The sequence below is a fragment of the Engystomops pustulosus genome, chromosome 5, assembly GCF_040894005.1.
Source record: "Engystomops pustulosus chromosome 5, aEngPut4.maternal, whole genome shotgun sequence".
Lineage (NCBI taxonomy): Eukaryota > Metazoa > Chordata > Amphibia > Anura > Leptodactylidae > Engystomops > Engystomops pustulosus.
Window position 1 is genome coordinate 49489853 of NC_092415.1, and position 17994 is coordinate 49507846.

At 36.6% G+C, this 17994-nt stretch overlaps 1 protein-coding gene across 1 annotated transcript in view; it reads left to right on the plus strand.

The window, feature by feature from the left end:
- OPRK1 (opioid receptor kappa 1) overlaps positions 1-9282 on the plus strand; it is a 41695-nt gene extending 32413 nt beyond the window's left edge. The window contains exons 3-4 of the mRNA XM_072151917.1: positions 3035-3387; positions 8225-9282. Coding sequence (XP_072008018.1) covers positions 3035-3387; positions 8225-8748 — 877 coding nt within the window. The 3' untranslated portion in view covers positions 8749-9282. The remainder of the gene's footprint in view (positions 1-3034; positions 3388-8224) is intronic.
- Positions 9283-17994: the final 8712 nt, after the last annotated feature.

Below are 17994 nucleotides of genomic sequence, written 5' to 3' on the forward strand. Positions count from 1 at the left end.
ATCCTGGAGTACGGGATAAAAAACATTTGTTTAATTTTTAACGGTTGGACTTGATGGACCTGCTACTTTATCCAATATATACTTTATATACTATGGTCAAAGATCCGCATGAAATCGGGGGCGAGGGATTCGGACTGCACGCAGGATTTAACATTTATAAGCACTGGGAAGAAGGTGAACTCCGGTGGATCTTGGCGGGGAAACGACGGATGCAGTAACTCGGGCGCACGAGCTTCATGAATCGCGCTGGACTTCATCTTCATCGGACCGTCCGAATCAGGGATCGCGACAGGACCAGGTAAGAAAATTTTCCCCATAGGATCCTTCGACAAGGGTCTATGGGTGGTGGTGTCACTCAACAGATCCTCATTTATTTTCTAGTATATAGTGAGTTCAGTATTTTCCCTCAATTGTTTCAAGGCTCTTCTCTCTTCTGTCACGTTGTGTAAGATCATTTTTAACTGTACCACTTCCCGTACTACAAGCTCCTGGAACTTGTCCAGATTGTTTTGTTGTCTTCCTCTCTATCCACTTTGTAGGATTATTATTTGGACTTGATGGATCCATTATGATAATATGCTAAGCCAGAAAACAGCTCTAAACAGGAGAAACTATGAGAAATAACCAAAACGTTCAATATTTTTTTTGTGTGTGTAATTGCCTTTATTGGATTTGAGAATCCTTAGCAACAGAACATTGGTCTGAAACTGTCAGACTGGTTCATCACAGCATGGTCTGGTCTAATGCCATTGGGTAGCATTGCTTAGATTTTACAGTATACTTTCTTAGCTATCTTTTAATAGCAAAGTTTGCCTGAAGGTTTGACTATTTTGTACATCTGGTCTCGAAAGGTTTTTTTTTTAAAGCTGAAAACCAATAGTTGTATATTTTCAGGAAAGCGATGTATGCTGGTAACCAGGGATTTGATAGAAATGATAGATTAAGTAATAAAGCAGCTGCACCACAGAATAGACAGCCTGTTAACTCGCAATGTTATTGTCAAATCCTGTTTATTATTAAGAATTGATTTTTGTCATTTAAATAGGAACAAAGCTACATTAACTAAGTTACATCAAGCCTCTAATTGACTAAAGTAGAAGCTTACATCAAGAGCAGGCTCCCTAATGAAGATAGCTATATACTTTAATAGTATATACTGTTGTTAACCATAAAATCTGCCCTGGTCAAAGAAATCTTTACTATTGTTGCTAGAAATCACTGAGTTGTACTAGATACAGAAAACATAGCAATTGCACAAATAGGGGGCATTTGATTCATATTTAGTAGGCTAAACAGGATTATCATAAGGCGATCATCCCTAACCATATACAGGCAGTTCCCGGGTTATGTACAAGATGGGGTCTGTAGGTTGGTTCTTAAGTAGAATATGTATGCAAGTCAAAACTGTATATTTTATCATTGTAACCCAACTAAATTTCTTTTGGTCTCTGTGACAATTGGATTTTAAAAGTGTTGGGTCATAAGAACCAGGATTAAAAATAAATCTTAACTACAGACACCTTTGATAACTACAGCTGTTTAGTGTAGGGGAGGTCTAAAGTACAGTAAATTACCAACATCCAGGGGAGGTCGGTTTGTAACTAGGGGTCGTCTGTAAGTCGAGTGTTCTTAAGTAGGGGATAGCCTGTACACTGGTAGGCCACATATATTATATATCATATATATGGTCATGATCCAAATTTGTTCATGAAAGAGAGGAAGTTCAAAGGGCTCCCACTATGATATGACATATTTATTTGGTGATTTAGGCCTCATGCTCACGAACATGTGCATGTTACGGTCTGCAAGCAACAAGTTGTGTACCGATCCTTGTGGCCTTCTGTCATGTGCAAATCTGGGCAAGAATGGGACCTTATATATAATTTGCTATGAGGTTAGTCAACATGTTTATGGTGGGGTGAGACACATTGCATGAACTGTGCCTCACTGCACCATAAACATGCCCATTAGAAGCCTATGTGGCCATGCTCAGGGCACACATATACATTCATGTTCATGAGGTCTTGGCTTGTAGCTAGCCCACAAACCAAAAGCTCCTAAGATTTATTTTGAGATGGTTTTTCCCAACATACTTCAGATAAGTTAAAGGGAGGGGGTGCTGCTCTAGACAGTTTTTTGAAGCTAGTTACAAGACTAAAAGGAAGAGTAGGAGAGATATGGCTGACCTTAGGATTAACATAAGAATATGTGGTGAATAACATGTGGTGTATCTTCTGTGTGTTTAGGTATTCTTAAATGTCTCATTTTAAATCCCCTATTCCAACACCTATATAAATTAGTTCATCCTGTACCTTTTTATACACCTAAGTCTTACTCCACGATCTACTTTAATAATTTATGCATTTTGATCAAAACCTTTTCTTCATTTTTACAAATTAGCTCATCAGGGTCCACCTTTTCATTCCTTTCAAAGTCCAGTTCCAGCACCTGCACACTGCAATCCTCCTCTTTATTGCTCAAGAGTATTTGGGATGGATTAGCCAAAACCCAATAATGTCGTGACTTGCCACATTTGCATATTAAACAGGGGACGAAATCTGCAATTATTGATCTAACAGAATCGAGAACCGAGGTTAGAACACAGTTAGAGAGCTTAATAAGAGAGTAATGGGTGCTGTAGTTGAAATAGGTTGGATTTTAAGGACAAATTTACTGTTCCCATTTACATGGAAGGACTGTTAAAAATGAGAAATACTACCCCCGATATCTAGACATAATACCTAATACTTTAGGATCATAATATTTAATCTGTTCTGTTATTTTTCTTTTTATGTCTAGCATACCACAGAACATAACATTCTACAGTTGTGTTAATACTTACCACAATTTCTTTTTATTACAACTCAATAGTTTATTTTGAACTTCAGATAATTGCAAATTCCGAAAACAAAGGTTTTTTTCTATTGAATCATTTATACAATTCTAGTGTATTACAGTCTTATACTGAATTATTAATACATTGTATTGCATCATTTATTTGAGTTTCAGTGGTTTTTATTTCTTCTCTATACAGATACACCAAAATGAAGACTGCAACAAACATATATATCTTCAATCTGGCGTTGGCTGATGCTCTTGTGACAACCACAATGCCCTTCCAGAGCACTGAATTCTTAATGAACTCCTGGCCATTTGGAGACATTTTGTGTAAAATTGTTATATCCATTGACTATTACAATATGTTCACTAGTATATTCACATTAACCATGATGAGTGTGGACCGATACATTGCTGTATGTCACCCTGTAAAGGCACTCGATTTCCGTACACCTTTGAAAGCCAAATTCATCAATGTATGTATCTGGATGCTTTCTTCATCTGTTGGAATATCTGCCATTGTTCTTGGAGGCACCAAAATAAGTGATGGTAAGTCTCTGCATATCTACCCACCATATGATATTGTATTATGGACATACTACACATATGTTATACTAAAAAGTATGCTTTTTAGGGAACTTTTCTGATGGTCATATTTATCTTAGTGGTTTTTCCTTATGATTACATCTGACATTTAAGGAGATTAGGTCTGTAGTGAATTTGCAACTTTTTAAAACAAAAGTCACAAAAGCAGCTCTAAGCTGTTTATATCTCCTACCAGGCATAGGGGCAGATGTGGATTTTCAACATACAACTTTTTTGCAACTTTTTTAAAATGTGGCAACTTTCAATTCTAGAGGAAACACTACAGAAACCTAGACCGTGGCGAACTTTGAAGAGAGACTGCCCAAGGCACAACAAAGTGCACATGTACCAAAAATCTTGCAAAGGTAGAAGTAAAAAACAAAAATTAGATACATGTGCCCCTATGTCTATATATCGTTGATTTTAATCTTTGAATATTTTATTTACAGATTTTAAAAAAATAATAATGTCACAAATTTCTACTAGGGGCCAAAGCTTTTACTAGGGTTTAAGGTAAAACCAACAGAGTAACTTAACATTTGAAGCAATTTTCTTTTATTTCAGAAATGAATAGTAAAGGTGATAATAGTAAACTTTGTAAAGTAAAGCAACTTATTTGTGCCTTGTTTCTGCTCTTTCTCCCGCAGTGAGATCAAATCTACCATTTGATTTCATGAATTATGAAGCTACACTGATGCAGGATTGTATCTTGGTTAATCCCTGAGCTGAGTGGTTTTGCTGAAAAAAACTATAACATTCAGGACTTTGGGAAAGCTGGGTCAGACTGGCTGACATAAACACATTACACACGGGACCTTGTAATTAGAAATGGAGGTTAGTCAAGACATGACTAATCAACCTGAGTTGGGTCACTCATACACAGCAGCTGGGGGATAGTGCAGCAATTGATTATTCTGCCTTCAGGCACAAGCCAGATTACATCATCCTCTTGTGGAGAGTAACCCCCGTGCTCGGAGAAGAGTTGAACCAAGCGCTGAAGGAGCCATAGAAATGATAGAGCTTCATTATCATAATGTTATATCTGTTTTATCAGCAAAACCACTCAGCTCAGGGATTAACCAAGATATTATCCTGCATCAGTTTAGCTACAACATTCTCAAGGTATGTTTGTTTCATTCTGCATCAAATCAAATGTTAGGTTTCCTTTATAGAGGAACATTCCCACCAAACTCTATTGGGTTATTTATGAAACTCCCCGGTCTGCACACCCCACTCAATGCCCCTACATGTCTGCTTGGTGTGGAGGTGGCATTAGGGGGGAAATAGTCACAATTCCTGGCCATGCACCAGGAACTGTGACTATATAAATCTTAGCCACCAGCACAAGCCTTGATAAAACTTCTCATATGCCTTATGTCCATAACATATTCTATTTTAAGAATTTGCATAAACCACATTTATAAAATAGATGGCAAAGGTAAAGATTTGTCTGCATCAGTCTTGTACATAGGGTAGTATAGTATTTATATCTCGCTTTTGTGAGCAGGGCTTTGAGGCACAGTCTTTGCACATGTATCTAAAGGTAATCAGGCAATTGTTTGTCACAGTTTAACTATGAATTCAAATGAAGTCAATCTTGTTTCTGAGGCCTCCGGGGAAGCGCTTTACTATTCTTTTACATCATAATATTGATTTAGTTTTGTCTCCACTTAATTAGTTTTCTTCACCCAGCTCCTTTATTGAGATACAATTTGCAGTAATCAATGTGTGATAACTTATTGGTGTCACAATGTTGGGCTGTTTGCAATTGGGCTAGTCTTATTTTTGTTTTGTAAGTTGGTGATTATTCACAGTTAAATACCTTTCTTGTTACATAATTTATAGTGTACGTGCATGTTCTCTGCACAGTGTTGGAAAATGGACCTTTTGCTGAATAAAACATCTATTAAATGAAATGGCAAAAGATGTACAATGGGTATTGGTTAAATACATTGATTCTGCATGAATAAAATATTTCAAATCCGTTTGTCCAAAACATTAGTAGAATAGGCAAAAAAACATAAACCAAGGAAACCTGGGGACTTATATTTTTAAATATATTGAAATAATTTAAAAATTAATAGAATAAGGCTCAGTATATGACGTTTAAAAAAAACTCAGGCCACAGTAAAATGTGTTATTCCTTTAGGTTAAAAGATGCCTGTTTTGTTCTTTTCTCAGTTTTATTGTGAATTATTGCTGAAACACTTCAATACACTAACATTCTGGGCAGGTAAATGACATGGTGGATCGATAAGGCTCTCCCTACATATCATTATATGGAAACACTGTGTATATCAACTGGCACATATGGGAAATGTTCCATGGGGCCTCGTGCCCTATGCAATTTCTTAACTTTTTCAATATTGTTTTCTACAGAAGTAAATAAAGCAAAATCAATAAATCAAATCTCACTTACACTTTATCTTATCTTCAGCTGCTGTACATATCCCCCATACAAAAAATTATATTTCAAGGGAACCTTTCACCAGATTTTTGTTAAAGATAATAATCTCATCTTTCAGGCTGCATTGGGCTTTTAGGTCCGTTATCTCCAACTGTAGATATAAGCAGTTAAAGGGGTATTCCCATGAAAACAAGATTCTTACATATACTCAGGATAACAAAATAACATATTCTCTAATTCACTGTTATTAGCAAAAAAACCCAAAAAACAGCATTTTACAGAGATAATTCCAACCTGTCTCGATCAGTCCTGGAGTTAACCATTTTGAATGTTCCTGGATACGACTGTAACTCTTCTGACTATGGTCAGATTCTTCCCATGAATATCTTCTCTTGTATGTACACTACAGTGCGCTCTGCCTCCTGCCCCTCCCCCTTGCAGTACCAGACCAGCTCAGACACAGGCACTTCCTGCCGGCAAGCAGAAGTGCGCAGAGACTTACATTACTGTCTACAGACAGATAAGGTCTCTATCCGGGTGGGAGGCATATAGCAGAGCGGACTGTGTGTGTTGGAGTTAAGTTAGGAGAGTGTCATTATGTTTTATATCCATCTCATGGATCTCCTCAACTCTTATCTCTTATCAGGACTAACACTGGACATAAGAGTTTATTGCTGCTTATCAAGTATAATATAAAATTAATAATAATAATAAATATTATAATAATAATAATAAAAATATTTTTAAATGTGGAATGACCTTTTCCCAAAACAAGTTCAGTTGCATATTAGTATTTCTAAAATTAGATGGAAATCATTATTATATGCTGAGACATAGAAGCCTGTGCAGTACATTTCTATATAGCAATTTCCATAGATTAAGAAATAATCATATACAAAATGAATGATTTTTCATTTAAATTGGGTGAAGTAGTGGTGAGACTTTAACTGAACAAGTTGCTATTCGCTTTAATCTCTTCTAACACCAGAAAATGATTGTTAAATGTGACGTTCCCTTTTCACTGTACCAGTAGGCAGCCAGTTTAGTTTCCTGTAGAATGAATTGTACTATTGCCTTGGTCCTGCAGGTTTTATAAATGTGGACTGATTGAAATTGAGCTTTGTATAAATGATTGGGGTTGTACAATCATTTGAATTGATTTTTTTGCTTCTAAAACCGGTTTGTTCAGTTGTTTTTGAGGAAACGGCAAGTTCACCACTCGTTTTTCTTTCCTTTACTGTGAACTACCATATCACAGCGTTCCAGGAATTTGTATATCTGCATCTTTATAGTCAGTGGAGGAGGAAACCTTGAAAACTAGTCTTATGATTGTGATACTAGCATGGCCTTGGCGATGATAGCAGCTCTATTGTTCTATTGTAAAAAATAGAAGTAATGGGTAAATAGAAAAGGATGTGTTCTAGAAGATGCGGATGTGAGTTGTATGACATAAAGTGCATGTTTTGTGCTGACATACAGTACTATACATAGGTTACTGTTTTACCTTTTTCATTAGCAATATTAATATTAATGTATAAATGTTAATGTATTTTTTTCTATTATGTCAATCCATGCTATGCTAAATACATGCTTAAAGGAAATCTACAATTTGATTTCATGCATTATGAACCAAACATACCTTGAAACATACCTTGAGACTACTGAAAAATATCTTGTTTAATAAAAAACAATGATAAAATCCAGGGCCTTGGGAAATCTGGGTTGCATTCAGTTTGTCAATAAACAATAAACACATGTCCAGACATAGTGCAGTGATTGATTACGTCTGCCTGTCAGGGACAACATAGTTATAATATAATTCTCTGAAGCAGTGCATAATTAGGGACCAAACAAACGGACCTCTGGATTTTGGTAATTTACTGTACTTTAGCCTTTGACTACAATAAACAGATATAACAGTTATCACAGGTGTCTGCAATTAAGCTTTAGTGTTAATCCTAGATCTTATGACATTCCAACTTTTTAAAATCCAGTAGTCATAGAGACCAAAAGAATTTTGACTTGGGTTACAATTGTAAAGTATACTGTTCTGACTTAAATACAAATTCAACATAAGAACAAACCTGCAGAACCTATCTTGTATGTATCCCGGGGACCATCTGTATAAGAAAAATTTTAGTTGATTTATTTGAGTTGTCAAAACTTTTGTCTTTGGAAGGATCAGATAACATAATCACTGTAGCAGCAGGTGATGTATTACCTCAATATCAATAAAATCAAGTTGACTTGTAAAATACAATACTTTGTTATCTGATTGAATGTGCATCTAGAGCACCTGGGGTCTACAGAGATAGTAATAATTTGTCTGCATGGATACCAGCATATTATTTTCCGCAAATCTTGTTGACTTTAATTTTCTCTATAACTTTCCAGGTGTCATTGAATGCGCCCTTCAATTTCCAACTCCGTACTGGTACTGGGACACAGTGATGAAAATCTGCGTCTTCATCTTCGCATTCATCATTCCTGTGTTTATTATAACAATCTGTTATACCTTAATGATCCTGCGGTTGAAAAGTGTTCGTCTACTTTCTGGATCTCGGGAAAAAGACAGAAATCTTCGGCGCATAACAAGACTTGTGCTGGTGGTTGTAGCAGTGTTTATTATCTGCTGGACCCCAATTCATATTTTTGTATTGGTTGAGACCCTTGTAGATGTCCCACAAGGCATTGCTGTAAGCTCAATCTATTATTTCTGCATTGCTTTGGGCTATACTAATAGCAGTTTAAATCCAATCTTGTACGCCTTCCTGGATGAGAACTTTAAAAGATGTTTCAAAGACTTTTGCTTTCCTTCAAAACTAAGACTGGATCGGCAAGGAAACAGCAGAGTTGGGAACACTATTCATGACCCTGCCTACACGAGGGATGGTGAGAGGACTACCAAGCCAGTATGACTAGCAGTGGAGATGACTTCCTACACACCTCAAGGAGGAAGTGGGGCCAATGAACTTGGGTTAACTCAGATAACATCTGCAGTATGATTATTGTTGACGATTTTTAGATGGAATATTTTAGTAGAACCGTTCCAGGACTTAACTATGAGCCTAAAGAATGCAAAGTCACATGTACACATCATTACGTGAGTGGTGTGCTTCACTGTAATATAAATATTGAGTACACATATGATCTTATAGATTTCAGTAAATAAATGTATATAGTTGTCAGATGTACATGTGTAGTTTATTTAGAGCCTGTTATTTAAAGTAAAATATTGTATTCCTTCAAAATATTGTAAATGCTGTAATGTGTGTAATGTGTAATTGCACTTTGTTCTTCATAATGATCCATGAAATGTACAATAAACACTGTGCACAGTGTCTTGGCTGGAAGCTGAATACGTAATACTTGATTATGTATATTGTATATACATAGTATTATATGTATTGTATTGTATATGTTCACATCAGAAGAAATAAAAAAATATGCTTTAAAATTCATATTTTTTCTGAACAAAGTTAATTTAACAAATGTGTTTGTGCAAAGTTAATCACAATGAATTAATATTAGCAACACTATAGAATTTGTATATATTGTATGTATATTGTAATATTGATATTATTTGTTATTGATATTATTATTATTATTTTTGGATACTTGAATAGTTGTGAAATACAATGTATTATACAGTTTACATGTATTATTTCACGTTGTGACATGTATGTACTGTAGGAACTCAATCTACATACATAATATGGTCACCACTCAAGCTACAATTTTTGTTACCCAATTATTTCTTATACACCATTCGTCAGTACTATTACATGATCCATGATAAATATTCTGGAAATGGTTTCCAACTCCCACTTACAGTATTTCTCTAATTGAGAATTTACATAGCACAGCCTCTTCCATGATATCTGCAGGACATAGTCATTTCATTTTTAATCATAAAGCTTAAAAGCTGTTTTTCCTTAGTTCCAGAACTTCAGAATTCCCAAGAAAAGAACTTTATAAAAATATGTAAATGAGCCTGAGCGCCTCATGGCCCCGCTGTCCACTAATTAGACCATGGCACTCAATTTGCACACCTATGAGCCGTCGGCTCTTCACGGACAGCCGGTCACATCAACCAACTGTCTGTAAATCTTGTGCATGCGTGTTATAGGTATATCTATCTATCTATCTAGATATAAATATATACAACATTTGAAAAGTCCAGCAGCACCAAGATTGACAAATAACTTTGTGGGTGCAAACCCCAATATCCTGGTCTTGACACACCAGATGAAAATATCCAAAAAAAAAATGTGACTGTACTCCAAGGTAAATGTGAAAAAACGGATGGGAGCTTTGAAAAAGGATCCTGAACAGGGTCTGAAACGTTGCACTTGGGCTAATAAAGCTCCCATCCTTTTTTTCAGATTTACCTTGGAGTGCAGTCTCATTTTTTTCTTGGATATATATATATATATATATATATATATATATATATATATATCTTGAACCACAAATAAACATATATACTTGTTTATTCCAACATGTGTCGAGCTACATTTCGGCTCCTTAGACCTGGAGCCTTCTTCAAGCAGGCTCCAGGTCTAAGAAGCAGAAACGTAGCTTGACACATGTTGGAATAAACGAGTACGTTCTTTTTCACTTTTAAATCTCGGAGTGCTGCAATTTTCTTTTATTTTATATGTGGAGGGACTTTGGTCCAGGTCCTGGGAAGTGCACTGAGTCGTTTTGTATCTATAGCAAGTACTGCCGCAATTTCTGTGTGAATTATATATATATATATATATATATATATATATATATATATATATATAACCCCTAGAGCTAGTGAGCATGCTTGTGAGGACAGTCTACCATCAGTAATCTGATGGTAGACGTTCTGTAAGACCAGCAATTTGTATCTGTTTCCTACCCTCAACAAACCATAAAGGCATGAAGACGTGGCGAGCCGTGAATGCCATGAATCTACAGTTTAAGTATCTTTCGAGGACATTCAAAGCTCCTGATAAAGCTCTTGCATAGGTATATTGGAACACTTCATTATCTCTACAGGGCAGTATCAAACTTGGTGTTCCAGGCGACCATTGGCAGCATCAGCATCTTGTGGCTGATGATGGACTCTCTTATGTTTTCGTGGTGTCCAAGGTGCTGCTATCATGAAATTATTGATGTATTGCCTTTTATGCATTGTTGGCCTCATTCTCTTACATCCAAATATTTAAAAAATTATGAGGAATTAATACGTGATACAACTATTTTTCACTGCTAATATTTTACCACCTTGACATTATGCTTAAACAAGCTCCAGATCAGCAAACTAATAAAACCTCTACTTTTATAAAAGTGGTCACACTTGTTGATGATCATTTTAAGGTATTTAAGTAGCATCTCCTGACTGCTGTATATACATTTCATTCCTGTGGAAGCAGTACACAAGTAACACACATAATTTTTACTGCATTGCGGATAAGCGTTTACTAAATAAATAAATTTTATGTTTTTCAAATGAGGCTTTGTTAACTTACGGACCAGATTATTTTTTCTTGAAATGTAAAACTATTTGTTTCATAACTGGAGTTATTCCCAATATGTTTTCAGCTTAAAAGAAACCAGTCCGCTGCACTACTGAGTGCATAAATGATATTTCTGGTAGTTTTCAGCATTGCTTATGTTTTTATAAGTTTGATATTGTGAAGGTCAACTAGATGCAGTTCATGAACTTTGAAAATGTGAAACCTGGTGTGAATAGAATGATAGTTGTATTTCTAATCATAAAAGTCTTTATAGAACTGAATACTGAGGATGCACAAAAGTAAGTCCTGTAGCTGGATGTGATAATGGTAAAGGTGACTTCATAGAGAAGTGTTATAGATAATAGGTTGAATTCTGTGAGAAAAGCTATTTTTCTGAAAAACTGTATCCAATACAAAGCTATTTTTCTAAATGAAATGATACAAAGTGACAATGAACTAAAAACCTGACATTGCAACCTGCTTTTAAATCAAACCAGGCTTTTAGAAATGAACGTCAGATCCATCGTCTTATGAATGAATGACATTAACAAGAATCACATCTGGCAAAAGCAATTTGTGGTCTGATACAGTATTAAGAGAGGAAATTACTTCTGAACTGTTAGATCTCGTAGTGTTATCCAATGGTCTGTAAAAAAAAAACCTTTGTCACTAAATAAAATAGTTTGTTCATTGTTTATTTGTGCATCGCTAATCTGTAGATGAAGACCATGTGAATGGAAACATAATAGTCTGGAGACTTGTCCTGACACAGTCAATGCTGATAGCCTTATAAAATGTATAGGAACACTTTTCTTTATAAAAGTGAATTTACAGTCATATAGTTATAGAGAGGAGGACACTGTGTAAGTTGAAGTCTATTCTGGAGAATAGCTCCCATTCCTTGCATGAGACTGTGGTGGCATTGGGGAGCACATTCAGTGACCGACTGCTTCACCCCAAGTGTGAGAGGGAGCGTTATCGTAAGTCATTCCTCCCCGCTGCCGTCAGGCTGTTCAACAAACAAGGCCCAAACAGAAGTAACCTGCGCCCCCCACCTAACCAGTCCATGAAGGTCCCATCCACAGACTAAACATCAAACTGTCTCTTTTTTGTCTTTTTATCCCCCTTTTCTTTTTGTTCATTTATCCCTAATATTATTGTTGTACTTCACTCTCTGTACCCTCTCTGCTGCTGTAACGCTGTGAATTTCCCCACTGTGGGACTAATAAAGGATTATCTTATCTTATCTTAGACGAGATAGAACTGGACTAGACAGAACATGACATATGTGAGTATGGAATGAAGTGAATAATAAGGTTAACACATCTTACTAGACATGAAAGCCACTTTTTATTCCTTACATCATCTCTTGGTTGGATAACTTTAAACCACTATTCTTTGCCACACTGCTTTTCTAGACACTTTTCAAAGCTAACGATGTGTAAAAATGTCAAAAACACATAATAAATTTCCCCTGAGACCATGAAACACACAGACACTTAGGAAAGTGCTACAAAGGTGATCCTATAAAGCTATTGCTGACACCAGCTGTAAGTGCACAATTGATGTCGGCACTGTAAATAACAAGCTTGCTCTGGGCTTAGAGGGTCCTTAAATTCTTAGATTATGGACCAAAGCATAAAATATGTTCCTTTTACTCGAAGCCACCATTTATTAATAATGACTGGCAATTATATATACTCTTTTAGCATCCTCAGAAGCGATTTGCCATATATATTCGTGTATAAGCAGAAATCCCCACCTCGACTTATACACAGGTGTATAAAAAAATTAACTTACTCGCCTTCCAGCGCTCCCCCTGGCACTTGTAGCAGAGCGGACAAAGTCGCATCCATGCGCTCTGCCCACCGGCGTACATTATGATGTCATCAGCAGTGAAACTGCCGCATCGTAGTGTGCTCGGCTCTGCTACGAGCTTCTCCATGTTTCCTTTTCAAATATATAAAAACACCCATCACTTGGCTTAACAACGCCCCCTGATCCTCTACAGCCAATCCTGAGTAAGGGGAGTTATTCATATATTTGAAAATGACACATGAAGAAGCTGTTTCCCAACGGTGGGGGGGGGACTGCTGCTTTCTAGCCACTCCCAGGGGACGATTGCCTAGTCACACAGCAGATGCTAATGAAAGGTACAATATAACATATCTTTTTTTCTGTAAAACCTATTTTTTATACAAAAACACTTTGGCAGTGTATGTACTATGCTCTGTGGGGATTGGGGGAGTGCTATAAATGGGTCTCCTGGTGACAGGTTCCCTTTAAGGAAAACTTAGAAAATGGAAAGAAGTGTTTTGAGACATTTGTGCAACATTTTTGAGACATTTGTAACAAATCTCTCAAAAAGAGATCTGAAAATAAAAACATTTAACACAAGGAAAAAGTGAGATTGATAAATTACCAAAGAAGAAGACGGAAAAAAACAGGCATAAACAAACAGAGATAAGATAAATTACCCCCATAGTCTCTTTCAGCTTAGTAGAATTTGGACTACTAGCTAGAAGGTCTGTTAAGGTGTTGGACAAACCTAATCTAAACTGAGCACTTAGAGCACAATCATTCAAATATGAAGGAACACACCACCTTCTAAATTCAGTACAGTTATCCTCTACTGCGCCTTGCTGCAGACATATAAGTTAACCTTCAACATATGTGGCTTTGTCAGGTTCCTCATGCAATGCACCCAACAATTCTAAAGAATCAGGAGTTGAAGACTAGTTGAAGGTTCTCTATGCAACTAAAAGATTATTAGACCCACCCTATGGACCTCATTACCAAAGGACTTGGATTTTAAATGGAAATAAACCTTAAAACTTTTCCTAAAATAAATGTTTCCCAGCACCCCTGAAAAAAATAGTGTAACTTAACTTTTGGTTCAGCTTTATGAACTTTGTCAAAGATAGTCAATAAATTTGAGCTTAGTTTTGTTGTAGAGTCTTTGGGTAAGCTGTTAGGTTTCTTTATAAGGCAATCGGTATTGGTCATGGCAGAAAATTTTTAGAAGGCATCAGAATAGATATAGATAGGTAAGGGTAACTCTTTTCAGAGAACTGGACTGACAAAAGCTTACCTTGTTCCTTAAAATCTTTCTCTAACAAGCAATTTTTTCTGACCCTATAAAACTAACTGAAAGTTATGTTTTTGACTCATTTCTTGTAATGGCCACTCAAGTATTTTAGATAACTGTAAATAGGTTTATATATTGTAGATTGCAACCAAGGAATGTAAATGTATTGTTGTTATCTTCTGATTGTTCCTGAGAAAGGCTGAGATGCAAGGCCAAAACATTCTGCACACAAGCGATTTTATGAAATAAAGATATCACTTTGCCATTGGAACTGCAAATGGATTACTCTCGATGTGTGGTACTTATTACCTTTGATACAATTGTTTCCACTGTGTGAGTTCTGCCTGCTGGATGCTGACAGCACAAATCATCGGGACTAGTATGCTTCCCCTCCATTATCTAAGGTGAGCATTTAGGGAATAACAGCCAATGCTGATTACTTCTGCACTGTAACCTTTATTCGAATCTGCATTTTTTTCGTTCGCTATGGGAGCCATGATCTAGTTGCAGATCACAGACTCCATAGACTTCTTTGGCTTCCGGTCACAGCCTAGTGAGCCCACAGTACTTGTCCTATACATTAGCAGATTTGCAGGCTGGTCGCTCATCTGCCTATGGAGGGAGAAGGGGTGAAGAGCGCTCACCGCTCCCCCTCCTCTGGGGATCCAGTCCGGGAGAACACCTGGCCATGTGAATAAGTCCTTAAACAAAGCATTACTCCCAGTGTGGGGTGTTCAGCCAAGGGAACTTAATCTGCAATACAAGCTCCTGCAGTAGTTCTGACATGGGAATCTTAAAAAAAAATAGGGATTTTTATTTTCTGATTGTAGAGTCTATTATATTCTTCTATTTTTTGTCTATATATTAAACAGGCTCCCATCTTACCTTGGCTCTAGTTATAACATGTAGTAATAGGCTTTACAGCAATCTTAGCAACCTGTTAGCAGGTCTGGAACCACATCAGTGAGGTCTATGTAAAGTTTTCTAGACATACAATAAAAATCTGGAAATAAGCTGTGACGTCATCTATTCTAGTGAAGGTGATATCTTCCTTTGTAATTCAATCTTTGAAGTGAGACTACTGTAAAAATCCATGCAGAATTAGCAATTGTCTGGCAGCTATAAAACCTACTGGCCAAAGGGAAAATTGTAGAATTTCATTCTTTTTAGTAGTAAATATTTAAAGTATAATGGAAAAAAATGTTAAAAATCATGTGATTTTACTAAGAAATTTTTTCAACATAAGAACTTTAAAATTTGTAATTGTCTGACGACACATACAGCTTTTTGTAAAAAGCTTCTTCTGATACCAAAATTGGTCTTTCCAGGTTAATAATCCCTCATCTAACTTTTTTGATTCAGATTAACCAACGTTTTCAATTTATGTGACTGTTATGTCCAAAAGCTGAATAATGTGGAATGTATGAATGCAGGAAATGATTTATGGTCTTACTTAGTGACTTTCATCTAACTATACAACATGAAATAATTAAATAATTTGGAAACATTTTTTTCGTAGGCACTTTTCATATGCATATTCCCTTTTTATTCTTATAATCCATATCTAGGCAGTTATTCTGTGGCAGAATTTATGTAATAGTAGTGCACTACCAGGCAAGATCCAAGGTGTCCATTGGTATTCAGTAGCCTTGGCAGTAAATGCATGAATTTTACTCAGTCGTAACTGAAACTTCATGCGATGGGTGAGAAATTTCTTATTTAAACTTTACTCATTTTACCCCTATAATAATGTGTCAGGTTTAGTTACAATAATAACAATAATCGTAATTATAATCTTTATTTATACAGCACCACCATATTTTGTAGCACTTTGTATACAAATAAAATACAGGTAAGATGTTACAGAGTAAAGCTATAGTCATATGGAACAATAGGAGTGAGGACCCTGCATGTCCAGCCATTCTTTATAAGGCAACAGAAGAAACATAATTTAACATATGCAAAAAATGTTGCTGCTGGAAACAGCCATCAGCAGCCATCAGCTGTCAAAATTGATGGGATCGTAGAGAAGCCTGGTACTTAGTATATGGTGTTTACCAGATAACAGAAGGGAGGAGGACACAGGATGGGTTAGTAAAGAGTAAGTTGAAGTTGCACACAGTTAGGGAATGTTACCTGCCTAAATAGATTGATTTTTAGAGCACTTTTGATGCTTTTGAGATTGGGTATTAGTCTGATAGACTAGGGTAGGGCTTTCCTGAGAATTGGAGTGGTTCGGGAAAAGTTGTGGAGACATGAGTGAGAAGTTTGAATTAAGGAATTGAATTGATCAATGGCAGATCAAAGAGCATGGGTTGGGTGGCAGACTGAGATTAGAGAGGAGAGGCAGGGAGGTGCAGCATTGTGCAGAGCTTTGCGGATGTGGGTGGTTATTTGAAACTGTATTTGGATGGAGATACATTACCAGTGCAGTGACTGGCACTTACTGGAGGCATCTATGTAGCAGCCTGGTTGCTGCGTTAAGAATCTTAATCCAGTGATTGTTAAAATGTTTGGTTATCATAGCCCCTCAAAGATTTCAACAACTGTTACTACTGCAGTTAATGGCCCACATTTATCAAAAGTGAGGCAAACTGTACTAAGTGCAGTTTCCCCTCACAAAATTGCAGGGTGCTTCAGATTATTGAATACTGGCGCACAATCTTCAATTATCTGGCGCATCTTGCACTGCTCGGGAAGTATGCACCATTTTTTATTTTTTGGTGTACCTTTCACATAAAACATGTGACACAATTCTGTTGAGTTGCTGTATTAAATGTGTTGCAAACTCTGACTAAGCACTAACACACCCCTTTGGGTGCACATTTTTTCTGTCTCGTCAGGCACGGTGCAGTCCCCACACAAAACTGTCACAGACACTTTACAAATACATGTGCAGGCAGATTTGACATTCTTTCTAGTGCAAAGTTAGACAGAAAACAGTAACAGACAGTTTATTAGAACTGGGTCAATGGAGTATATCTACTAAGAACTATGTGCAGTTTGTCTGTAAATAGGGTCAGATTCAGGATTTCTGGCGGCCATTCTTCAAGAATCTGGTGCCCTTTGCAAACCCCCAACAGAGTGCATTGTGTTTGGTACACCTTTAACATGGGGCGTGCAACACATTTCTGTGGGACTTCTCATGTTAAATCTGGAGCGCGGTCCGACAAAAATTTGTGTTGCATGAAGAACAGTGTAGCCATGACACAAAAGGGTTACATGCAACACATATGTGGCGCAGGCACATGTTAAATACATGTGCAAACAGTTTTCACTAAAAAGAACTTGCAAAGTCTACCAGAAAACTGGTGCAAGTAAATGTGCCCCAATGTTTTTTGAGCTCAATCAAGTTTTCTATGATTTTTTTACGTTTTTGCCTAAAGGAGTTAATAGACTCATATTTAAAAAAAATAAACCTATTTGCCTCAGTGGTGATCTTGGTATGTACAGCTCATGAAAGGTGGCAGAAGTCATCTAAATAATGCCCACAACATTGGAACTCATTTACTAAGGGTCCGAACACCGCAATGTCGTCGGGTTTCCCGAATATTTCCATCTTGCACCGAATTGCCCGGGATTTT